Source organism: Cucurbita pepo, chromosome LG11 (genome assembly GCF_002806865.2).
Source record: "Cucurbita pepo subsp. pepo cultivar mu-cu-16 chromosome LG11, ASM280686v2, whole genome shotgun sequence".
In the NCBI taxonomy this organism is placed as follows: domain Eukaryota; kingdom Viridiplantae; phylum Streptophyta; class Magnoliopsida; order Cucurbitales; family Cucurbitaceae; genus Cucurbita; species Cucurbita pepo.
This window is the reverse complement of record NC_036648.1, coordinates 8,661,522-8,687,643: the sequence shown is the minus strand read 5'-3', so window position 1 is coordinate 8,687,643 and position 26,122 is coordinate 8,661,522. Positions and strand designations below refer to the sequence as shown.

At 34.6% G+C, this 26,122-nt stretch overlaps 1 protein-coding gene across 5 annotated transcripts; it reads right to left on the bottom strand.

The window, feature by feature from the left end:
• Positions 1-2,963: 2,963 nt before the first annotated feature.
• LOC111805298 (protein ENHANCED DISEASE RESISTANCE 2-like) lies at positions 2,964-24,134 on the bottom strand. 5 transcript variants are annotated; one of them, XM_023690293.1, is made up of 23 exons: positions 21,921-22,287; positions 20,987-21,061; positions 20,755-20,808; positions 19,701-19,766; positions 19,426-19,481; positions 18,705-18,781; positions 17,836-17,961; positions 15,713-15,747; positions 15,431-15,531; positions 15,247-15,342; positions 14,920-14,984; positions 14,112-14,183; positions 13,199-13,369; positions 10,920-11,122; positions 10,713-10,779; positions 9,054-9,229; positions 6,922-7,023; positions 5,589-5,636; positions 4,359-4,502; positions 4,192-4,287; positions 3,464-3,565; positions 3,142-3,235; positions 2,964-3,077 (listed from the first exon to the last, which is right to left on the bottom strand). In XM_023690293.1, the coding sequence occupies exons 1-22, from the start codon at positions 22,146-22,148 to the stop codon at positions 3,143-3,145; spliced, it is 2,253 nt and encodes a 750-aa protein (XP_023546061.1). In that variant the 5' UTR covers positions 22,149-22,287; the 3' UTR covers positions 2,964-3,077; position 3,142. The 5 variants fall into 5 exon arrangements, with proteins under 5 accessions (XP_023546061.1, XP_023546062.1, XP_023546063.1 ...); XM_023690295.1 differs by lacking the exons at positions 20,755-20,808; positions 20,987-21,061; positions 21,921-22,287 and adding exons at positions 22,514-22,567; positions 22,746-22,820; positions 23,680-24,134 and having other exon boundaries at positions 2,974-3,077; XM_023690296.1 differs by lacking the exons at positions 20,987-21,061; positions 21,921-22,287 and adding exons at positions 22,746-22,820; positions 23,680-24,134 and having other exon boundaries at positions 2,974-3,077.
• Positions 24,135-26,122: the final 1,988 nt, after the last annotated feature.

The following is a 26,122-nucleotide window of genomic DNA, read 5'->3' as shown; positions in this document are numbered from 1 at the left end:
AGCATCTTCTTCTTTTCCTTCTCTTTTCTAAGGGTGAGAATCCAATAATAACCATTACTGACAAGTTTGAGTTAGGAATTTGAACAATACCCCATGAAATCCCATACATACTCGTACTCGAAGTCGATTAATCTAGTGATCAACAGCTTGAACAGAATTCTAACAGGCTTTAGAGGACTGAATCCACGTATGTGACAAAATAGCTAGGGGGGAAAGGCCAACACATATTGGATATAATTAGTTTTCTGCACAATCTATTTCAGTAGAGCCCGTAATGTTGATGACTCAAGGTAGAGCACTCAACGAGCTAGGTTCTCCCCATGAAAAAAATTTCAAAATCTATCTCTACGGTTCAAACCTTCCACAAAGTTCATAATATAACATAAATAAATTCACGCCAAATAATCGTACGAAACAGTAATATGAACCCATCTTTATTGATGATAAGTCACACTTCTTTTTTAAACTACAATGTTCTTCGTTCGTTTACTTTTGAACTTAAAGATAAAAAAAAAGTAATGTTTGTTTAATGAAGAATATATAATAAAGCTCATAAATTATAATGAAAATTGCTTTAAAACTCTTTTTTTTTTTTATGGTGGGGACTCTTCTTCACATTGTTTACTTACATTGGGATTATAGTAACGATGAATCTAAAAAAAATAGCAATTTAAACACCTTGTAACTTTTTTTTTTTTTTGACTTTTTTACTTTTTACCTTTTGAGAAGTTGGGTAAAAAAAGAAAATGAAATTGGATCAACACTTTAAATCAATATAGGTTTTTTATTTTTAAATCATAGGTGACGGAATTCAATCTACATACGAATTTTTGTTAAATTACAAATTTAGTCCATAAACTTTAAAATATGTCTATTTTGTCATAAAGTTTAAAAAACGTCTAATAAGTCCCTAAACTTTTAAAATAGAACATTGAAAAATAAATAGAATAATAAATAAAAATGGGGAACCAAAATTCAAGTACAAAGGACGTAAGAAATTTGTCCATAGCTCCTTTCCTTTAATGTACCAAAATTCACTCATTTCTCGTGACCAATTTAATATAAATCCAATTTTACATTATTATTATTATTATTATAATAATAATAATAATAAGAGGTCTTGTGAAGGTAGGATAAATGGAATCCCAAGGGAAATAATTCCACTTATTAAAAATAAAAATAAAAAAGAGGTGAAAAAATAACACATCTTTTAAAGGACAAAAGGGATTAATTTGACAGGGAAAAAAAGACCAACTTTGCTATCATTGATTTGATATCCAAATCATAACAAACAGAAAACTATAATTTTAACCTTCGTATATGGTCGAGTAGAGTAAATCAAATCGAACTCAAAATTTCAAACCGTTTGGAATGCTTTTATAAATACTTAAAAATTGTTTTTAAATACAATTACGCGTTTTTAAGCATGTAAAAACTCAGGCTCTAAATGTAAACAAATTATTTTATAAACGAAGTTTTAACCCTAAAATGAATATTCGGTTATATATTTGGAAAGAACCACAAGGGATGAAACATTATGCAAATTAAATCTCAACCATCGTCCTAAAGTTTACCCAATAATATGATAATAAAGCAAAGCAAGAATAGTTGTGAGGGAAAAGATTAGCACTTAAAACACAAGGGCCATCTTCTTCCTCCAAGAGGGAAAAGATTAGCCCTGCAACACTGTAATGATTATAATATAAATGAAAGAAAAAAGAGGAGGAAAAAAGAACAGATTAATAGAGAATCCTGTGGCCAAAACCCAAAAGCAGAGAGACAATGAAGAACAGTGATGAACAATGAGTAATAATTTGCAGCAGTAGTAGCAGGGTGAGGCCAGTCCCATCAATCCAATCATAACAAGAGAAAAAAAGGAAGAGAATTTAACCAATCACACAACAGAATGACTTGTTTACTCATAGTTCAATCAACAGAATCAAATGTTGATCCCTCAGAATGAGCAAGAAGAGATAGGAACATGAAAACCAGGATTAAACTACTAGAATTAAGCACAGACACGGAACACGATGTCAGTTTCTAAAAAAATGTAGGACATGGACATTGTGTGTATACACATACATGATAAAACATGTAAATGTAACAACAAAATATACTTAATTAAAACATATAAAGTTAAGTCAAGTACGACCAGATGAAGATCTCATCCTAATACTTCACGATTGATCAACATATAAACGTGTTCAGTTCCAGAAAATTTCTATTTATTTCCTAATGCTTAGGTTAAATATTTTCTAGAGTCGTGTCTAAAGTTAGAAAAAATTTAGACACGTGTCGCTAATGTGTCCAAACGTATCTATGTCTAACGTGAACACTTAACCTAAAACAAAGTGTTTGTTGTGTTGTGCTCCCTAGCAAGTATACAGTTCCTCCAACAAGAAAGCCAAGACAGACCTATTAGTAGTTCAAACCACTAGATTAAAATATTTCATGAAGATTTTATAGCTCATTTCTTAAACTACTAGAATTAAGGTCAGACACGGAACACGAACACGAACACGATGTCAATTTCTAAAGAAAGGTAGGACATGGACATGGTGCGCATACACATACATGATCAAACATGTAAATGTAACAACAAAATATACTTAATTAGAACATATAAAGTTAAGTCAACAAAATATACTTAATTAGAACATATAAAGTTAAGTCAAGTACGACCAGAGGAAGAAGATCTCATCCTAATACTTCACGATTGATCAACATATAAACGTGTTCAGTTCTAGAAAATTTCTATTTGTTTCCTAATGCTTAGGTTAAATATTTTCTAGAGTCGTGTCCAAAGTTAGAAAAAATTTAGACACGTGTCGCTAATGTGTCCAAACGTATCCATGTCTAACACGAACACTTTACCTAAAACAAAGTGTTTGTTGTGCCACCTAGCAAGTATACAGTTCCTCCAACAAGTATGCCAAGACAGACCTATTAGTAGTTCAAACAACTAGATTAAAATATTTCATGAAGATTTTATAGCTCATTTCATAATTGATTAAAATAGGGGTTTTGATAACTTGTATTGACTACAATTGGAAGAATATGCTGCCAAATATAAAAACCTCACTGAAGTGACCGTTTCACAATGAATGAATGTGAAGTTTCGTAAATGTAACATAGAGAAACCTCAATTTTCTAATTCTACTGCTGAATCGAGTCTCACACGGTTTAGGCGAACGGTTCCAAGAACATACTCGGGCAACTCTTCCTCTTCCTTTGCCTGCAATTTTAAATCTGTCAGCATCCACAATACTATGAATTTGACGTAAACATCAAAATATGTTGATAAACAATACTACTACAGCCAACAGAAAAAAATAACTGTCATTTCCTTCATTGTTTCCCTAATTTATTGGGGGAGCGGAAGTGTCTATAAAAGACATCAGAAGAGAAGCACATTGGATTCAGAAATATGATTATAGAAACACATTAAGCACAAAGTGACAACCTCTATTAGGATGGCGAGATCAACGACTAAGCTTGTGACATATCCAAGGACAAGGCCAATAACACTCCTGGCTACTGTTGACGATCCAATATCCACATCAATCTGCAAGATATTTATGAAGAAATTTAGTAAAATAACTTGACATATTTTAAAATATGCATATTACACTCTTAAAAGATCTCTGATGTTACTATAAACAATAGAACAAAGCTATAATACTTGAGCAGTTCAAGATGTCTGGTGCTCTCTTCCTAAAGAAGACTCCGGGCCAAAAATGCATTACTAAACCGAATGCCTAAACACAGGCACCAACTCCTAGTAGTGCCTCCCCCGAACAGATTAGTACGTCCATCACTACAAGATGGGACTCATAATCACGTACAAAACGTTCTCCTCACTCTCATATGACAAACTTGTTCAGTTATCCTACCTGAATTGCTTCTAGCACAAGTAGAATGTATTGGGGGTTGGAATTTTTAACAACATCATCTACTAATCAAGTACTAGGAGGACTCGACATTGGAAGTAGTAAAGGTAAATAATGTGAAACAGATGATACAAAAAGTAAATATTTTTCTTCGTAAACTTTATCGAGCTTGACGTAAACTTGTTTTACGAGGAGACAACTGATACTCAACTTGGCCTGTCTATGTAGCATAGAACATCTCTAGCAAAAATTGCACCTGCTTATCAATGCATGCTATTTAAGATGGGGTAGAATTATTTACTTCCAGAAAATTATCTCGTCTGAGGTACTTGCAAGTAACTGCTTTACCCAAAAGGCAAGCTTTTGTTCCAACTGCACGCTTAACCATCCAATATCCCTGTTGAATTAAACTAATCATTAGTTGCAATGGTGTCAACAATAAGAAATATAAGATTGAAGCTTCCATACCTCGACAATGCTTGGAATTAATTTAAATCTGGAATTTCGATACATGTCACTGCCGTCCACAAATTTACCCAACAAAGAACTTTTGTTTACAGGCCTATCAGCAGCATAATACATAACCATACTATAGTTCGGCTTGGCTGGAACCTGAACAGAAATAAACATAAGAAGAAGGAACATGGCACTACACGTCTCAGATAAAGTAACATTCTATTTATTGGAAAACCGAGAACAAGGAATGGTAAGGATAAAGTATATAAAAGATCTTGAACATCATTCTTGCATATCCCTACAACACATCATTAAGAGTGAAATCTATTCATTGCTTTGCTTTTATTTCATTTATTAATTTATTAGAAGAAACATATTTCATTAATATATGAAATATTACAAGAATGGAGGGTAAGGATGCCTAGCTTTCAAGGGTACAAAAACCTTTTCCGTTAGGCCATGGGAGAGTAGACTAATATCCAAAAATGATGCATGTCTATACACCAGCAATAGAACTGGATTAATGAAGGAGCCAGAGATGCCATAGAGCCGTCAAAGGAGCAAGTATTTCTCTCTAGCAATCAAAGCTGTAGGATACTTTTCTGATTTTCAGTGGATGCTCCAGAAGGTTAAGGCAGGGAGATCATACATATTAAGAAACACATAAGACCAATTGAAAGCCTCCAAGATGTAGGAAGAGTGTTTGCAGCAAAAGAGCAAGATAGGATTAGCTGCCCCTAAGATTCCTCCTCCACATCGCACATTACATATCTATTTGGAGATAAAGCGAGCGTGAATCTTATTTGCACCCTATCATTGGTGCTAATGCACGCCTTCGTGCCTAAGCTACAATAAGAAGAATTCGATCTCGGGAAAACTCTTGTGCCAAATGGATTTATATAGTGACACATAAACTGGGCCGCAATTGGAGCTCATAGAGAAAAGGAAAGATTTAACCATCAATATGTTTGAATTCAACATCAAAAGAAGTATGCAAGCTACCTCTAGATTAAGCTCCAAACCTTCGAAATATATTGAGCTACATAACCTGACTGTAGCTAGTAACCTCTTTGCCACTCTACTCAACTCTCGAGGTTATAATGTCTGATACCCACAAATATGCTCGAAAATAAAGATATACTATGCATATTTGTTGTCTTGCTGCTCTAGAACCAAGCTTAAAATGATAAAAAATAATAATAATAACAACCTTTAACCATAAATGTAGGTGGTTGCACATACCTGGAGATTAATGACAAGCATGAATGGGACCTTCTTTCCAGCTTCTGACTGATATTGGAAAGGAAATAGTTATTCATAACGTAATTTGAGGAGAAATAATTCTCTTATTTAACGGAGAACACAATAATGGGTAAATAACAATAAGACAATAGATATTACAACTACCCCTCTAAATAAGACATGAGTCAATTGACCATCTTTCCTTTATTGTGATTTTCCCATTAAATTACGGCTAATATATTATTATATTTTTCATGTTTCTAGTGCAATCCTAGTGAGGTGCACTCGCTATTTTGTTGGGAATTTTTTGTGGTTTTTCCAATAAAAAAAAAAAAAAAAAAAAAAAAAAAAAAAAAAAAAANGCCATATGGTCAGAAAAGAATTAAACGTGGTTTTTAGAACAATTTTGATGATTGAGAAGCTATATTCGTTAATATTATTTTTTACATTTTGTAGGTCAAGTCAAAGAATGATGTATAATCAAATTTGGTATTATCTTAGACTTTATACTCTCTGGTTTGTAAGTTCCTCACAATTTTCGTTTTGTATTTTCAGTTTGGGAACTTCTCATCCTCATCTATACATGCAGATGCATTTTTTAATTAGCAATAATTGTTTTCTACTGAGAAAAAATAACTAAACACTGAAAATGTGTTTAACTCACTGCTGTATAATTACTTCTTCCATTATCTCACAAAAAGACTAATATAAGTAGATCAGATGTAAAAGTATTGATATAATTTAATTAACCATAATCTGTCCGTTCAAGTTTTTAGGTTTAGTAGTGATTTGGCATGGTATAAGGGCATAAGGTCCTGTGATCAAGATCATGCAATCAGTTTCTCTCCAATTAGTATTGATTTTCACTTGTTGGCCCTTCAACTAATGCCCAAGTCCATGAGTGAGGAAAAGCGTTAAAGTATTAAGATGATTAAATTTAGCATAACTCATCAGGTTAAGCTTTTAAGTTTAGTAGTGATTCCACGACATGGTACAAAACTAAGTTTTACAAAAAATAGTCACCTAACTTTATGGTATGCTTGAGGTAACGAACCTAATCTCAAGAGCAACAAAAGATTACTAGATCATAGATTAACCCATCCAATAACAAAGCTGTAGAATCAAACAATTGCTAAGCTGAAAATACTTAACAAGACAGTTAGAGCTCCTAACTTCCTTCAATTACATCATGTAAATTCAACTAGAAAACTGAAGGGCATCAAGGGTATCATGCAGGTTTTGGTAAAGGAATAATGCGGTGATTAAGAGGACACTACAGACTTGGTTAGGGGTTTCTACTATTCATGGATGCAAAAAATGCAAGTGAATATACCTGAACTAAATTCCGGGGATGCAATGCAATACCATCAAAGCTTTTATCGACTTTGAACCAATCTACTGCTATGAGCTTGAGAAGGGGATCTCCTCCCATTACCTGAAAGAGATCATCTATCATATTGTCTATGTCTATAGCATATCAAAAGGCATAAGCTAAGGACAATCATCACTGACATTCTTTTCCTTTGATTTTGTCAGCACGTTTATTATACCTGTTAGTTTTACACAATCATTAACTGATTAATCAATTACAATTAATACCAAAATATTAAGTTTAGTATATGAATTATAAATAGACAACAATTTATTATAAGAAAAAGACAAATCATTCTACGAGAAAATAGAATATCAGTCGAAGACTAAGAAGAAGCTCCTTTGACAGGAAAATAGAACAATGTGACGACCTTTCTTCTCTGCTGAAAAATGTGAGATTAAGGTAGGGTGATTAATGATGTTTTGGAGTGGAATCTTGAAAAACCTGATATTCTNAAGGTAGGGTGATTAATGATGTTTTGGAGTGGAATCTTGAAAACCTGATATTCATTCTGCAAATAAGTTCCGTTGGCCTCGACATGGATGAAGAATTTTGGCCCTGGGTTTGTGCAACCTGATTTGGGATGGGTTACACAGATCAAGGGTTAATGTTCTTTCCTATGAACTGCAGCTCTGAACAACATAAACCCATAAGATAAGGTCCCAAACAGCTCCTTATGTGTTATGTGCAAGAGCAACGAAGATACCTTTCCCACATTTGTATTCATGGAAGGCAGGTTTAGAAAAGGTTTAGATTCATATGATGCTGTCCGAAACATCTGGAAGGCAGGTTTCCCAAGATTCTGTCAGGTTGATTGTTTAAAGACAGCTGAAGCTCATCACAGACCTTTTGTAACAGTTCTACTTTTCTTATTGGTCTAGATTGGAGGGCTTTTGTTCAACCCCCTCTTTAGAAAAAGGGATTCCTAGTCCTTCATCCTTCAAGTCGTTTTGTTTGGATTTTTTCAGATGTAGGGAGAATTTACTTAATTTTGGGTAGTTCCTAGGTTAATCCCTTTCTATTCTCTTTCTGTGTATTAATTCTCGATTAAAATAATAATAATAATAAACGCAAACACAGTAGAATAGGGTCAAGACCCCTATTACTTGACTAGGATCTTCTAGGAACACCAATCCTTTAGTCAACTAGATATTCTCAGGAATGGGATTGGGTATTCACAAGTGGGACAACAAAAGGTAGTCATCACCAAGAACTTAATCCTCAACTGTTTGAATATTAGTAGAGACATAAATTATATAAACCAAACCTTTTTACAGGCCCATATGAGTAGAAACCTTTTGGATCAGCCCAACTTTCATTTCTTTCAATGGATTTGGAAACCCGACTCATTTTTTTAACCATGTAAAAGCTCACAAGCCTTGGGATTTCCTAAGTGCTAGGCCAACTAAGAGTCGCATCAATCTTTTTAAGAAGGTCATTAGGTTCCCTTTTCTTATTCTCTCTCTTCTTTTGATTCAAGCTCTATCAGGTCAACCTTGGGATTATTGGCGTGCATGAAGACCATCATTACGAGCTAATAAAAAATCTCTCTCTTCATCAACCAACTATGACCATTTTTGTGGCCACCCCATCGAATGTCCTTTCTTTGGCTTGTCCTCCATCCTTAAGAACTAGAAAATTAAGGAAGCACTCCATGAATGATATAAATCAAAGTGATACGAGATAATAAACAAACACTTTTGTTAATTAAGTCTAAATAGAATATGAAAGAAATAAACAAATAATTCTGTCAAGTTTAAATGCAAGCATCTTAAAAAATCAAACATAAAAACGTAATCCCTAGATGAAAAAATTTCCCAGAAAATGTTGTCATCAAAACAAATAATTGTTAAGACTCGCATTTTAAATGTATGCCTATCCAACACAAACGCAATCATAATTAGAAGGAATTTTAAACCCACGACAATTTGGATGACTGCAAAGGCCTTCCACTATATCAAAGTTGCAAAAATGGACAATATAGAAACATCAAAATCCAAAGTAGTGGATGCGTATGCATAAAAGTAACTAGTAACTAGTGATTCTTCAAACTGAACTTATATTCTTTTAATTCCCAAGAGAAAGAATCCAACCTTAGAGTTGTCCTTGAGGTAATTTTTCCCTCTTATCATGAATCCTGCTCCACTAGGAGAAGTCCAACAGTTTGTATCCTTGTCATCCCTCGCTTTCTGCAAAGAACCATGAAACTGGTGTGTTTCCAAGACGACAGGTGCAACACTAGGATCTAATTCCTTATTCGCATCAACAGCTGCAACCATGATGATCACTTATGTATTACCAAAACATGTAAAAATAGGTTTTGAATAAATAACTATGATCTATTCTCTATTGATATGCTGAACTATCACCTTTTACTTGTATCCATGGTAAAATCAAAATGGCAGTGCCTCTGACTGTACATACAAGTATGCAAACCATAATGTAGATTCACATACACGAACATAAAATGGTGTGTCTATGATGCATGGATATGCATACCTTTAAATATGCGTAGACCATGCATCCCTTTATGAATGTGTAGATAGACATGCACACATTCATAAATAAGTATGTGACAACCAAGATAAAACAAGTGCAGCAAAAAATTCCCTACCATGATTGTATGAAACTTGTGGACATAGACCAACATTTCATAGAAGAAAAGGTTTCAACTATGGTCCCACCAAGAGGCAAATTGCTGACATGTTCAATGAAGAGCTCTTGAAGATCTCAAGTTTAAAGTTGGGCCAAACAAATAGTTTCAACTCAACTTGACAGTTTTGGAGTAAGGGCCATAAGGAATTGGGGGCTTAAACCAACCACTAACATATTTCCTTTTTTGTAAGTATCCTCCAACTGGCATCTATAACAATCTCCCCTTCTTTCATCAAGGATTTTTAAGGCTTACTCTTAATGGTATTTGCAATTATTGAGAGGCTTTTTTATAAGGGTTTCTTGCTTATATTTATTCTAGTACTTCGATGCTGTTTATTTTTCTTCCAAAGTCTACTTCTGGTAGTATTTGGTAGCTTGTCCTTTTACTCTCTTTTCATTTTTCAATAAATTATTGTTTCTTGTAAAAATAAAATAAAATATATACCCTTCTTTTATCTTTGCCTGTGTTTTTTTCCCGTTTCTACTCCCCAATACTCTCTTCTCCTCTTAATTTCTTATACTGTCAAGCTCTGGTGAATTTTATAGGCGTTAAAAGTAATTATGGGAGGACTATAAGTACTTATAGTTTTGGTAAATTTATGCTACGTTAAGTTAAATAAAATCATATTTTCATTCACATTGATCTGTAAAAATGGGTAAACAGTAGCTTTCGAGATCAAACTTCTCGACTTACCAACAAACTTCTAAAATTTTCCATTTTATCCTTTTTTTCTTTTCATGTCTAAAACTGAAAATTCGTCAAACACTAGTCTTTTACAGCTGATATCTCTGAGCATAATAAATAGCAATTATTTTAAGAGGTGCAGCATTCCCGAACTAAGAATTATGTTCATCTTGTCCTTCCTTATCGAGTAGGCATCTACCATTATATTTAGGGCTGTATTTTTTACCAAAGGAAGAGGAAAAAGAAGTCAGTCATGAAATCTGTATAATTCTGAAAGAATCACAATCAAAACTCTATGGTATCTAGTTTATTGTGGAAACAAAGTGCAGTAGCTAAAAGGAGTTTGTAAGCAACCTTTTTCATAATATTTAGTTTCAACTATTAAAATACAAGATAGTATGTGGAGTAAAACCTGATGTCCGCTTCAAGGAAAAGCCTGCTATCGCCCATGACACATTTTTCAGCTTCACTTTTAAATCCTGTAATAGAAAGCAGTAAATAAGCACATAAAATTTAGGGCAAGTGAACTTCCAGATGTAAAATTTCAAGATCTTGATGAATGATTGGTGACGGATTAAGAAACAACCCTAAATCTAATTCAAATGAAGAACAGGACTACCTTATGGTCAAGTTCTTTATCATCATCACTTTCATCTTCCGAAGAGGATGAATCAGCAGCAATTGCATCATAAAATTCATCCTGCGGTTCTCCATCATCATAGACACTGTTCGTAATAGAGACATCTGAGGCTTTTGAACGGACAACAGTGGGCAGGGTTTCAAGATTTAGAGCGGGATTTGCTAAAACATATTCCTTTAGACCTGAAAATTGGGAATCCAGAAACGAATTTCCAGTAAATGAGGATCCTAGTTCATTCGTTTTAGCTGTTGCGTCATGTTATTGAAAGTAAATGAATGGTTTCCAGATGGCAAAGAAGTAAATATTGGGCACTTATTTGGACAAAGCAAACGAAGGTCATAATAACAAGCCTATAATAGGATAAATTTATCGTAATATCAATGCATTGCATCTTAAAAATGCGGAAGAAAAGGAAAATGGAAGACAGGGAGGAATTGGTGGACGAATGACTGGGGTTAGTAGCCACAGAGAAGCAAAAAGAGGGAAAGACTTGCGAGCAATACAGAGTGAGATACAAAGTATTCCCACATTCAAGTGCAACATGAAAATGCTTTTAGTAGATATGAGTATGTCGATCCAGACAGGAAGGACCTAACCAACTGGTTTGGCAGCAAGGATCCAATTGATTGGGGCTTTAATCAGAAAGGCAATTTAAGTCGAATTGCTGAAGTGAAACAAATAAGTTAGAAATGACAATCGCCTATGACACACTCCCAAAAGCTAAACATGGGCTATAATTTTTAAATGAACGAATATGGACTTGACGATACAGTTATAGTTCATCGTCCTATGAAGATTGATATAGTTATGGTGGTTGTTGACTGCTTACCCGATATATTCTGTTCTCCCCCTTAAAATACCCATTTACTACTCAAACGATGCCCTTCTATTTTTCCCAAGATAAGTTTATACTATTTTTGTTTCCTTGCTCAACAGTGTTGGATCAAAACAAGATTATTTTCATTTACCTCTGGAAAAAGTTATTCCAGATGCAAAGAACTATGATCGAGCACAGTTCTACTTACCACACAGCATTATACCAAGTTGAAGGCTCAAAACTTACCTCTCTCTTTTCTGCTAAAACTAATCAAAGGTTCTAAGGAAATAGGGTCAGCCAAATTAATGAACTTCTTTTTATTCTTCAATCAAAATCACATTGTAAGGGAGATGGGATTTCTTCTATTAATATGTTTTTTTGGTAGGAAAGAGATTGTTTTTTTTTTTTTTTTTTGNTGGGAGATCCTCAAAGAGCCAAGGGATGGTATTTTCTACATCAAATGATTCAAAAGTTCAATAACTTGTGTGCCCGACAAATGAACGAATAAGGATGAAGGCTTCTGTGGCAAACAAAGAGATGTTGAATTCCAGTGATTGATTTGGTTTGCCTAAACTTCATCCTGGTAGGAAATAATAGGAACTAGGCATAAGTCTAAAATTCATATAAAAAAAGTTACAAATACCAACCATTTAGCATGGACTATTCCGAAAACCATTCCTCTAAATCTGTTTGGTAAATCCATTCCTCTAAATCTGCTTGGTTTCCACCCTCAACTCACTCTATTTTCAACCAATCAACTTTAACAAACTCATCATATAATTACAGATATGGCATTATAGATGACCCTGACATACTTTTGCTATTATTCCAAACACAAACCTACTATCAAACATTCAATGACAAGCTAGCACTTAAATGTTTTGGTCCTTCTTCGGAGGTTTAGCCCATTGGTGGGATTGGTTATCAACTTCAATTGCAGGACACAACTCGATTCATCCAGTTTTGCCTAAAATACCTATCAGAGTGTCACAAGATCCTTCTACGCTGACTTCAGACTTGGTGCTACTGGTGCTGCCAATGGTTGTTTCTTAGGAACTCTTCCATCCGTATTAGCGACTCCTCGCTAGGCTAAAGTTCTCACTCAATGGCAGAACCAGTCACTATCCTTGAGAGCTTTTCTCAATCGTTCACGCCCAATTTCTTGATTAGCCTTCATGTAAAAACATGGGCCATCGGTATTTGAGGGATACGCAAACCAGCCTTGTAAATTACCTACACTAGAAGAGGGAAGAGAAACTTCTATACAACTCGAAGCAGTTAATAAGTCGTTGCAAAGAGATGGGGACTGTTTCCGTTTGATATTAAGTTGGAAGGCATAGCTATTGTTGAACTATTGTATAAATAGGTAGCAATGGATAGAATCAGATAAGAAAGTATGATATAAATAGAAGTACATAGTTATTTTTTGTAATCAACATACCTGCAACTTGGCACAACAATGCATAAGGAACACTCTTTTCAAACTTCAAAGGTTGATATCTCTGCCATTTAAACCAACCTGCCGGCTGTATCTCTAGTATTTGAGTAACAAGACATTTTGGAGCATTTGAACCCATAGCTGTATTTAAGCACCTTATCTCCCAAGTTGAAGCTACACGAAAAATAAACAAAGATCTTAAATCAAATTAAAGTTTTCAATGCAATTCATGAAAAAAAAAAACATCTTAAAACCATAAATATAAAGGATGAAAGAACAAGCNACATCTTAAGACCATAAATATAAAGGATGAAAGAACAAGCAATGATAGTGGAATAAGAAAATACTAAATTCGGCAAATAAGCTTTTAAAATTTAGCATTTTAACCTTAACGATCAGTAAAACTCCCATCTTACGTAAGAGACACAAACAAGATCAAATGTTCAAAGAAAGTAAAATGGAAGAGAAAGAAAGAGAGAAAACGAAAGAAGACATTTTGAGCTTATTAAGATTAAAGCTTTCTTGTCGTATTTGTTGTCTAAACTTTCTGCTGATTATTTCTCTTAATGATATTTGAAATGATATTTGAAAGCTTCCCCTTCCTTTTTGCAAATTCTATAGTCATCAAAATATACAATAGTGGATTTGGTGACAGTCACGTATACAAATAGGTGTGAGTTGCATGTGCACAATAGTGAATGACTCATCAAAAAGTCTGTTTGGTATCTCCACCTTGAATACGGCAGCTCTATGTAAATTATAGAAGTCAAAGTATCGTTCCAACCCCTAAAAAGATTCTTCACCCATTTCAAGTCTTAGAAAAAAAAAACACAAATATTTCTAAGTCCCTTTCTTCTTCTTAATCACATTAGAAATGTAAGGGGAGAAAAGTATAAAGAGCAGAAAGAACTCATACGGTTCATCCGAGTACGTCGATATCCAGATCTAGGTGGCTTCTTTTTATGAACGCAAGGAACCTGCAATATTGCTGCATGAACAAAGAGAAAGTATGGTTAGGCCAACGAAATACTCTAGCAGAATTCTTCACAAGGTTAGCAAATAGAAACAACACAATTCAAATGCTTCCGTAACCCATTCACTGATATAGAAACAGAGTTGACCTGCTTAAGGCAATCAATTGGACAAGTTCAGCATTTGAGATAACATCAAACGTAACCCATTTCGTTACTAAGAGCCTTTTACAACAAGTAAAAAATCCTATTGCAAATTATTGTGTGTGGTTGTACCTATAAGCACTATGGGTATAGTAGTGGCAGAACTTAACTTTCAGAACACAAGAAATATAAATAATAATTCTCCCTGCTGCTCTCTACAACAATATTAACAAAACAAGGACAAGAAGCCACANAACTTTCAGAACACAAGAAATATAAATAATAATTCTCCCTGCTCTCTCTACAACAATATTAACAAAACAAGGACAAGAAGCCACAACATCACATAGTGGACTATTTTTTGAATATCCATTTGTACAAAAGAAAAAAAAGACATTAGCATATTTTAAAATAGTAAATAAAAGAAATCAAATAATCAATAGGTATAACCTTTTTTTTAGGGTGTGGTATTCTAACAGTAACAACCACAAGAATAACAATCAATGTTTAACAGCAGCCTAGCTCTCAAAATAACCAGAAACTATATGTATCAGCTGCTTCTTAACAAAAACAGAGTAGCATAATCGAAGTACAGAATATTTCTCTTACTATATGTTCCATCTTGTCCTCGAAACCATTGTCGTGAGAAAACAAAATCTCTTTTGCATTGGGATCTGCAGTCAGGACAGAATGTCGAAATATATGAATAAAAAGACTAAAACAGAACTTGAATGCAAATTGAGAAGAAACAAGAAAATGAAACTAATCACCTTAACAAGTAAGTTTCTTTTCAGGTAAAGAATACATTTCTATACAATTGATGTCAGTAGAATATTGAAGTTAAGAAAAGTAAACATGACAATTCTAGCAGTGATCTAAATGAATTCTTTAGCACCACTAAATGATGTGAACAGTTTGTAAGTATTGTTGCATTACTGGCCAAGATACGTGGGATTATTTGTCCCATAAAGAATATCATAATGTCCATCGTAAGATTCAACCAGTTCCAAGTCACTTATCAGTGTATCCCACCTGCACACATTAAAATCAAAGTCAGAACTCAGAGTTCGTAACTATTGGATCTGAACTTAAACCTTCAAAAGAAATCTTAGCAACTTACTCATATCTCTGACTCCAGTCATTGTTCAAGATTATGTCAAAGACAGTATCAGCATGTGCGTCAACCACACCAACAGACTTCACAAGAACCCCTTTACCATTCTAGAAAGAAAGAAAAACACTGAAGTAGAGTTTGGAAACCATCTAAGAGGCCATTTTAAAGAAAAATCATGTAGTTGCATCAATCAATTTCTGTTCTGCTGGAGTATCATGTACATGGTGTTTCCTCAATGTAACTTTTTTCATTTCTTTAGGTGATAGGAGACATAACAATGACCAATACCTTACTGTCAGCAACATCTTCAAAAATTCTGACACCTGAAGGTCAAAAACAGGGGAACAGTAAAAATTATGGAATATCTGAAGCAATATCACCATTCCTAAAAATCAACATCAATTATCAAGCGCAGAGCAGCCAATTAGAAATATGATGCTTTTTTCTTTGAGAAACCAAAATTTTATAGAGAAAAATGAAAGGGTATACAAGAGCATACAAAAAGACAACCCAACAAGAGAAGCCAAAATAAGACATGAACTAGTTGAACAAAAAAAACTCTAATCCAAAAGAATAAAATCTGATTGATAGTTACATCTAGAGACATTAAACCTTGCGAGATACCTGATCTCTTCACAAGATTTCTCCATACCTCTAAAAATTATATTATTTCTCATTAGCCAAATGTGCCACAAAATAGCGAAAGAAACATGTATGCCAAAAACTCTTCCCTCACCAGAAAAGGGAGGATGCATCAAGACCTCCTCCAGTAGTGGAAAAAAAAAAGATCATATCTATCATGCTAATAGTAGTATTGAACAACTCCGAAAACCAGCCGCAAATCAACTAAGCGAATTGGCAACTCCAACGATATGATCGAGATCCTCAAACACAACTCTACACAAGATACAATATTGTGATCCCTACAAGTACTGCCTCTACCCTTTATTAATAGTATTAACTTTCTCATGTAAGACCTGCCAAGCAAAGAATATGACATTCTTGGGGATCATAACCTTCCAAAGAGACGATAATGAAAAGAATGGTGGGAAAGGGGCCGCACAAAAGAAAAAATACAGAATTGTAAGAAAACCCCCTAGGAGCGCATTGTGGGTCAAAGATGAAGGTTCATCCTTCTTGGAATAACATAGGAATCCATCAACAGAATAAGAAGGGTAACACATCTAACATCTCACATCCCTAAAAAGGACATCAGAAACACAAATTGGTGGAGTAGAAATCACTTGAGGAAGACATGCCAAAGGCCACAGAATGAAACCTCATAGCTGAAAGATGGTTCAAGCGAGGGAATAAAAAGAAAAGGGGTTTATCACCCCCCTACGAGTCTCTAAGAAGTATTTGCACCGTCTCCTAAACTACGAGGGTAAGGGGGTAACCTCAAAAATAGCTTTCCATGGGTTTTTGAACGTGCTGTTAGACCCACAGGTAAAAGCCCACCTAAAAGGCGAGGATCGTGCTTACTCATAATGACCTTTTAACACAAGGCCTTTGGCTCCACGAGAAATGGCACAATCCCTTAATCAACAATGCTCATGTCACAATATCGAGTTACCAATGTCCAAACCCTTCACAATCTGCAGTTAATACCACCACTCATCAAACCAAGTGAGATTGTTCATCCTCATCAACAAAGGAAATACAATGCTACTGATTTTTTTTTTTTTTCCTTTTTTTGTTGTGATCAAACACCATCTTTCAAAGTATAGAAATAAAAGAATATAAAAAAGATCAAGGAAACAGGCATGAAAAAAAACCCAGCCCTCAAAGGAGCCAAACTAAATCAATAAAGACTCCAATCTAACCATATAAAACCTAACAGCTAATAACAATACTCGTAAGCTATCGACGCCCAAAGAGAGGTACCTAGCTACAGTCTAAACGCATTCCAAAGGTCTTTCAATCCAACTGAAGATCATAATGTTCCTCTCCAACCAGAAACCCTAAATGATGGAAGAAATAAAAAAGTGCCCTCCAAACAAGGGCGGATCTTCACAATCCATTGCAATAACTTTGTTGATACAACAACTACTATGATCCATTGCAAACGAAAACAAACAAAGACTGCAAACGCAAGAATGACAAAAGACACAGACGGAGGCAACAGTGGATGATGGATGCAGCAATGGCAGATGGCAGAGTAATCTATGGTTAGGGTTCACGAGGGGAACCCATTATGCAGGAAAGAAAATTTTGAAAAAAGGGGAAGGAGTTCTAAGCCACAATAGTGCTATTGAATCAACATCTTATTATGCACCAAGGAATATGTCCCTTGTCAAAATGAGAAACAGAACATCAGACGTCACACACATAGCAGTGATTTTGAATAAACAGATAGTTCAAATTTGTTCCCTTTTGCAGTGCTAGGAGAAAGATTGACTAAGATGTATTACCATTCAATGTGCGAACACATTTCCACCTATGTCTTTCAAGTGCATCACCGAAATCCCCTTCAAAGAAGCCATCTGAACCAACATGAGTCTTCAAGTTTGAAGATTGACGCAAAAGTGTCTCTGGACCTGAACATAACAGGTTAAAATGAATGCAAGAACGGATATCTTCTTGTTTCTGATAAAAATAAAAAATAAAAAGTAATAATATGCAAACTGAGCGAGGGAATAAAAGCCACAAAACCAATTACAAGGTCACAAACTTTTCTCTGTCTACGGGAAAAAGAATTTCTATGCTTAGTAAATAAGTAAGAAATATGAATTATGATAAAATGAACAAAAGAGAATGATGTATGTACTACTCGTAGCATGGTAGTCGTAACTAACATCTTGAAATTGAATGCACGTGACATTGAGCTTGAAACGAAACAAAAATAAATCATATAATGCAAAACTTTGATTTACGCCTGATCACAAGTCAGCCATGACAAAGCTAAGCACTAAATGAATCAAAAGTATGCAACTCTTAATACAAATGAAACAACTAACATCATGACCTAGTCACTATCACTTAGATTTCTCAATCTAGCACCGCACCTATTATACTGAATCTATTATGTGCGTTGACCAGGTTACTTTTTCTTGTTCCAGGTAAAGAACATATTTCGTTAATTACCAAAACTGAGAATTAACCTTCATTTTCACAATTCAAGTACAATAATGTCCATGCACATATGCAACTACATGCACTATGGTAAATTGTTAATGATGTCAAAGATGCAAAGCTCCTCCAAACTATTTAGCTTTCTTAATCCACCAAATAGTCATGTAAGATTAAAACGAACACCATCAAAACATCCAAGCTACCTCACCTTGTCCAATTTTAATTAGCTTTTTCAATCCATGTGCATACCGTCTAACCCTTGGTCTGTGTCCTTCCAGATTTATCCTTCCATACCATGAAAGTTGATCAACAAAAAGAAACCAACCAAGAAAGCAGAGTTATGCTGGTTAAATGCGAAGTTAGGTCAGAAAAGGAACAACAAGACATGAAGAACCCCAATACAATGCCAAGGATACTCAGGTGCAGATTGGAACATCTAATTGAACCAAACCAAATCCAACCAATATCACAAATATATGACCAACTACTTGACGCACCCTTCTAAGCTTGTAAACTACAAGTTAAACAATCTCATCTTCAAGGAGTTAGCATATGCAAAGAAGTTTTCTAAATCAATGTCCAATCAAGAACTTCTTCCACATTTCATCTCCCACCAAAACTTAGTGTATCGATCTTCATTTCATATAATGATGCTTCAGAATTGGTAGACTATTGAATCATTCCCAACCATCATTAACAGTAAATACAGGATGCATCTATCTTTACTCGAAAAGACAAGAACTAACTACATCAGAAATTCTACCCTCTACAGATAGGCAGCTCTCCCCTACATACAAATGAAAACACCATGACTTCGTCAAGAACTATCACATGGCTTATAATAAAGCATTCACCCAACCAGTCAATCTCAACTAATTAATCGTACCAAGCCTGAACCCATGCAGAGATTTTTAAACAAAAATGCTTACTCTTCCTCCATGCTCACGTCTCGGGGGCTACCTCCTTTGGACATTTCATACTCAGCCTATCAAATTAATGTCAATTAAATAAACACAAGATAAATAGTCTTTGTAGCAATTGTAACATTACAATGTAACAGAACCAAGTGTCATGCTTCACCAAAAAATTCCAAGTTGAATTCTTTTTAACAGATAATGATAAATCATCACCTGTTCTGGTTACATTTATTGCCCATCCGGACATGAAATACTATTAATTAACCTTCCACTTGACATTTTTGTACCTGCTGCTTGGCATGATCAAATGCCTCCATCCATTTGCTGGCCTCTCCAGCCGTAGCACAAGCAATCTTAAGCAAGAAAAACACACACATTAAAGGAGTATTTTTTCCAAGATGCGTGGCATAGATTTTTGTCCAATAAAAAAACAGAAGCCCCATTAGTTATAAATTAGTTACAAGAAGAAGATATAGCAAGGGAGTGTGTTTTTACCAACCAAAAAGAGGATGAAAAGAACATGCACAATCCATCTTTAGACGCCCAAAAATTCATGAGATTATAGTTACCAAAATATTTCCTGTAACAGGAAAGGGTTATATTGATCCAGTAAGTCCAGTGTAGACCTCCTATATATTATCTTTCCAGTTAAAGTTGCATGTACGAGCGGTTGGTGGTTTTTTCATTTTTAAGAAACAGCCTTTTGTTGAAGAAATAAAATGTTCAGAAAGGGGGAGCCCCTTACCCGAAGGAGCGAAACTAACACTTCAATCAGAGGAAAGGGGGAATAAGCTTTTTAAAAGGAAGAAAATCATTCATAGATGAATTGTACAAAAAGAGTGCAGAGAAAAACTCTGGCCAAACTGACACATAGTTCTAGCACACTCCGGTTTTCCCTTTTAATTACCAATCTACGAAGAGTTCATGAAGTAACTTGGAATTGCTAGGAGAGAATCAAGCTCAACTAAAACTATTACACAAAAAGTTTCAGATTCTTCTAGCCCAACTAGAACTGCAATGACCAAAAAACGATCCAGATCTACCCCACTTGAGCTACAATTAGGACATTTTATGGTGAAATTTGTAGCTAGGAGTATCTCCTTGTAGTCTATCCTTGATGTTCAACTTCCACACACAGTTGACTAGAGAAAGAACTTTACTCTTTTTTTATATTTCGTCTCTCAGGTAGTAATCTGTTTTGCCAGATTGTAGAATTGGCCACTTAAGCTAGAAAAAANACGACTAGGTATCAAGTTTTCAATTTGACTAAATACCAATAAGGATAGTTATATCTCAAACACAATAATAATGAAACTAGCTTTTTATGAAAGTATCACTTACTTCTCCTTTCTTAGAATCATCCAATCGGTTATAAATTCGTAGGACATAAACATCCTGCAGTAACAAACATAATTGCCAATGTTTAGATCATTAAGGTTTTAATGTAATGATACTATGAGATCAATTGTTGAACTACAAGACAAAAGATATTGTCATCAAACAATCCTATAGAATGAATTTGATAGTCCAAAAATAAATTTACAATTTACTAATAGATATTCCATTTCCTTACCCCATGGTTAACTTTTCGACGACCCATCTCTTCAACCATAAGTGATGGCCCCACAACACCCCTCCTGATAGGTTTCTACAGAAAGAAGTTCAGATTAAAAAAAATAATAAAATTGAACACAATGTAGAGACATTGTTCAGCAAGAAAAAAACAGGGAATTGCAAACCAAGTTCTGAACGGAGTCATGAACAGTTACATCCCTGACATATAGTATTGTAGAAGGACACGAGTCAGTCCAATCAATAAGGAAGTTGCCTCATTGTTGCTAATACAATGAGGGATTTGAATCCATTTCAAATGTGTATTACAATCGGTTAACTTTAAAAACAAATAACCATTTTACTCCTAGCTGTTTCGTTACCAATTTGTCCACAAAATGATCACCCTTAGCCGACCTATATAGGCTCCAACTATTTATCCACAAGTTAATACACATGTTCATAGCCATGTCGTCTGTTTTAATTAAGGACCATAATAATTGTTTTCTTGACTCGTAAACCAGAAAGAATATTTTGATTCAAAAACCAAAATGGGATGAATCTCCAAAGCTTATGAACTAAAATAAAGTCATTGCTCATGTGCCCATCTTTTTCCGATCAAGAGAGGTTTTCGTTTGCAATAAGCATCAGTAACTGTACGTTCACAATGCCTACCACCTCAATCCAACTAATATGAAAAGAAAATAACACAATAACTCAATCAAATAGAACGAGACGACAAATTGCAAATGTCCAGAAAACGACTTGAAAACCCCATTTTAAAATGACAATGGAGCGCAAGTGATCACCTTCGAAGTGAAGTTAGTTTATAAAAAGAAGGCCAAAAAAGCATATAAAAGTTAATTCCCGGCAGTTTACCAAATATGTAATTAATCTCAACCAAACGAAACATTGAAAGAAGAGGTAAAAAAAAAAAAGGGAAAGGAAAGTCTTACAATGCCAGGATTCTCGTGAGGATCACGCTTATACAACTCAACGTATTTGCGACGAATAAAGAGGAATCGAAGATGGCAATACTCATGCCCAATGGAATTAACTCCAATATGATACACCCAGCCGAAATACTCAAACGAACCCCTGTCTTCCCCTCCTCCTCCGCCGCTAAAACTATATCCCGACCCTTCGCTCTCGCTCCCCGCCTTTTTCAACGACGACAGCTCCATCCCCAGCCCCCCTCCGACGCGAAAACTACCGGTGATTCTGATCGGGAATCTCTGTGAAGCAGAGACTATAGTGAGATCCGAAGGGGTCGAAGTTGGTTCGGATAATGAAAATTGAACAGTGCGAGCGTGATTGTGGAATTTGGAGGGAGATNCTTTGGCTTTGGTTGGGAATTCCCTTAGAGAAGGAAAATAGAGAATTTTCAAACCGTGATCAAATTCACAAGGGAACAAGCGCAAAATGATGCCAAAGACAAAATATTCAACGACTAGGTATCAAGTTTTCAATTTGACTAAATACCAATAAGGATAGTTATATCTCAAACACAATAATAATGAAACTAGCTTTTTATGAAAGTATCACTTACTTCTCCTTTCTTAGAATCATCCAATCGGTTATAAATTCGTAGGACATAAACATCCTGCAGTAACAAACATAATTGCCAATGTTTAGATCATTAAGGTTTTAATGTAATGATACTATGAGATCAATTGTTGAACTACAAGACAAAAGATATTGTCATCAAACAATCCTATAGAATGAATTTGATAGTCCAAAAATAAATTTACAATTTACTAATAGATATTCCATTTCCTTACCCCATGGTTAACTTTTCGACGACCCATCTCTTCAACCATAAGTGATGGCCCCACAACACCCCTCCTGATAGGTTTCTACAGAAAGAAGTTCAGATTAAAAAAAATAATAAAATTGAACACAATGTAGAGACATTGTTCAGCAAGAAAAAAACAGGGAATTGCAAACCAAGTTCTGAACGGAGTCATGAACAGTTACATCCCTGACATATAGTATTGTAGAAGGACACGAGTCAGTCCAATCAATAAGGAAGTTGCCTCATTGTTGCTAATACAATGAGGGATTTGAATCCATTTCAAATGTGTATTACAATCGGTTAACTTTAAAAACAAATAACCATTTTACTCCTAGCTGTTTCGTTACCAATTTGTCCACAAAATGATCACCCTTAGCCGACCTATATAGGCTCCAACTATTTATCCACAAGTTAATACACATGTTCATAGCCATGTCGTCTGTTTTAATTAAGGACCATAATAATTGTTTTCTTGACTCGTAAACCAGAAAGAATATTTTGATTCAAAAACCAAAATGGGATGAATCTCCAAAGCTTATGAACTAAAATAAAGTCATTGCTCATGTGCCCATCTTTTTCCGATCAAGAGAGGTTTTCGTTTGCAATAAGCATCAGTAACTGTACGTTCACAATGCCTACCACCTCAATCCAACTAATATGAAAAGAAAATAACACAATAACTCAATCAAATAGAACGAGACGACAAATTGCAAATGTCCAGAAAACGACTTGAAAACCCCATTTTAAAATGACAATGGAGCGCAAGTGATCACCTTCGAAGTGAAGTTAGTTTATAAAAAGAAGGCCAAAAAAGCATATAAAAGTTAATTCCCGGCAGTTTACCAAATATGTAATTAATCTCAACCAAACGAAACATTGAAAGAAGAGGTAAAAAAAAAAAAGGGAAAGGAAAGTCTTACAATGCCAGGATTCTCGTGAGGATCACGCTTATACAACTCAACGTATTTGCGACGAATAAAGAGGAATCGAAGATGGCAATACTCATGCCCAATGGAATTAACTCCAATATGATACACCCAGCCGAAATACTCAAACGAACCCCTGTCTTCCCCTCCTCCTCCGCCGCTAAAACTATATCCCGACCCTTCGCTCTCGCTCCCCGCCTTTTTCAACGACGACAGCTCCATCCCCAGCCCCCCTCCGACGCGAAAACTACCGGTGATTCTGATCGGGAATCTCTGTGAAGCAGAGACTATAGTGAGATCCGAAGGGGTCGAAGTTGGTTCGGATAATGAAAATTGAACAGTGCGAGCGTGATTGTGGAATTTGGAGGGAGATGATGAGGGGGGGAGGCTGGTTCGTCAAACTACGAGATGACGACAAACCTTGAAAATGATTCCGCGTCGGCCCTCTCACTAACCAACCAACCAACGGACAACTGTNCCCTCTCACTAACCAACCAACCAACGGACAACTGTTCTTCCTTTCCTTAATAATCTATTCCATTTTCCAAAAAAAAACATAAATTTCTTTTTTTTAATTTTAGTCTTAATTTTTTTAATTACAATTTTAATTTTTTTATCAATCAAAGCATACATAATCTATGAGTCGTCACGTATTCACCGATTCTTGTATATAAAGCTAATTTACGAGTGGCAGTGTTACTCTTGCAGCTGACGAGAATAAATTCTCTAACACTATCACTTCACATCTAATCAAAAATTACGTCAACAAATTACTGAACTTCTAAAGGTAACTTTTTCTGTATAATGGAATTTGCAACAAAAAAAATAATAATAATAATAAAATAATTTCAATAAAGTTTATAAATTAATTAATATGATTTTTGTGTAAAGTTTTGAAGTTACTTTATAAAAATATGTTACATGAAAGCTTCACACGTTGACCTCGAACTTTATTGTTCTTTTACTAAAAAGTTAAATTTAATTAATTATTTATCTATACAAAATAACTATTCTATTCGAGTAAGATTTTGATTATTTTATTATTATTATTATATTTTATTTTTGAAAAAGATGCATTCATTTATTCCATATATATGATTATTGTTTTTCTTGTTTTTTTAGAAAATATAAATGGTTACTTTATTTATATAAATATAAATATTTTTATTTTTTTATTTTATTCTTTTCGAATAAAAAATAATTTAATAGTCAAATAATTAGAAGTATTATTATATTATAGAGATTAACTAGACCGGCAGGTCGGTCGTGACTTTTTTTTTTTTTTTTAGTACAATAATTTTATTGAATTAAATAATACGTGGACCCATTATTTATAGGAAATAAATAATTTACATTGACATCTCTGCCACGTGTTATCACAATTTATTTTATTTTTGGAAATAAATATTTTATTGGCCGACAGAGTTTCACACACGTTTGTTCTAGTTTTTTTTTTTTTTTAAATTTTAGTTTTTTTTATATATATAATATGTGTGTGATTAACACAAAAACTAATTATTTATATTACCATGTTGTTTTATTTTTCTAATTATAAAACCTTATATTAAATATGAAGATTTCATGGAAAACTAAAAATTTATATAATAATTCAACGTAGTTGCATCGTAACATATAAAAATGTCTATTTATTTAGTAGAATCAAAGCTTGTGGGGACCCCTCCCGAATGGGTAGAGAATCACCATTTAGACGAAGAATGGGAGTTAAGGCTCAATGTCTAGTCAATAGAGACCCGTGGCGTTTGCTGCGACGAGCAAAAGAAATGAAGTTGATGTTGTTGTTTCTTACTTTTCATGGTGATTGTTCGTTTTTACCTCGGCCTCTCGCGTGTGAAAACCTCTCTCTAGCTGTGTTCTAAATTTTTTGAAAGAAAGCTCATAAAAGACACTACCGGTAAGTAGTAGGTTTGACATGATAATTAGTATCTAAAACCCATTTCTTTTAGGTTGCATATTCCCGTGATAATTAGTATGTTTATCACAATCGCACTTTGGATGGAACGGACTTGCAATTGTGCGGCACTCACTTTCGAGCGATAAGTGAGTTAAGCCAATTCGTAACAAGTGAGTTAAGCTAATTCGTTCTTGCATCGCCTACGGTCAAGCGACGTATGCTCGAGCTTCTGGCTCCAGTTCAATAAGAAATTTAGCCAATTCGTTCTTGCATCGCCTACGGTCAAGCGACGTATGTTCGAGCTTCTAGCTCCAGTTCAAGAAGAAATTTTTAGAAAACAGGGCTAAAAGTAGAATACGACGCTAAATGTGATAGTAGCCTTGTACTGAATCTATATGAATAGTGACCAAAACAAACCTTTTGAAAGTAACAAATGAACAAAACACGAAATTACAAAAAAACCAGAATGAATCAACAAAAGCATAGGAAACAAGATAAGATATAGATGAAACTATATGAGATTAA

Bases quoted from the DNA above. Each gene is read 5' to 3' on its own strand.
- LOC111805298 (XM_023690295.1), bottom strand. From the start codon at position 23,907: ATGGAGCTGTCGTCGTTGAAAAAGGCGGGGAGCGAGAGCGAAGGGTCG. The intron at 22,821-23,679 runs GTAAGACTTTCC...TTCTTTCTGTAG, and splicing joins CTCACGAGAATCCTGGCATT to AAACCTATCAGGAGGGGTGT. The intron at 18,782-19,425 runs GTAAGCATTTTT...ATGGTATGGAAG, and splicing joins GACGTGAGCATGGAGGAAGA to GATAAATCTGGAAGGACACA.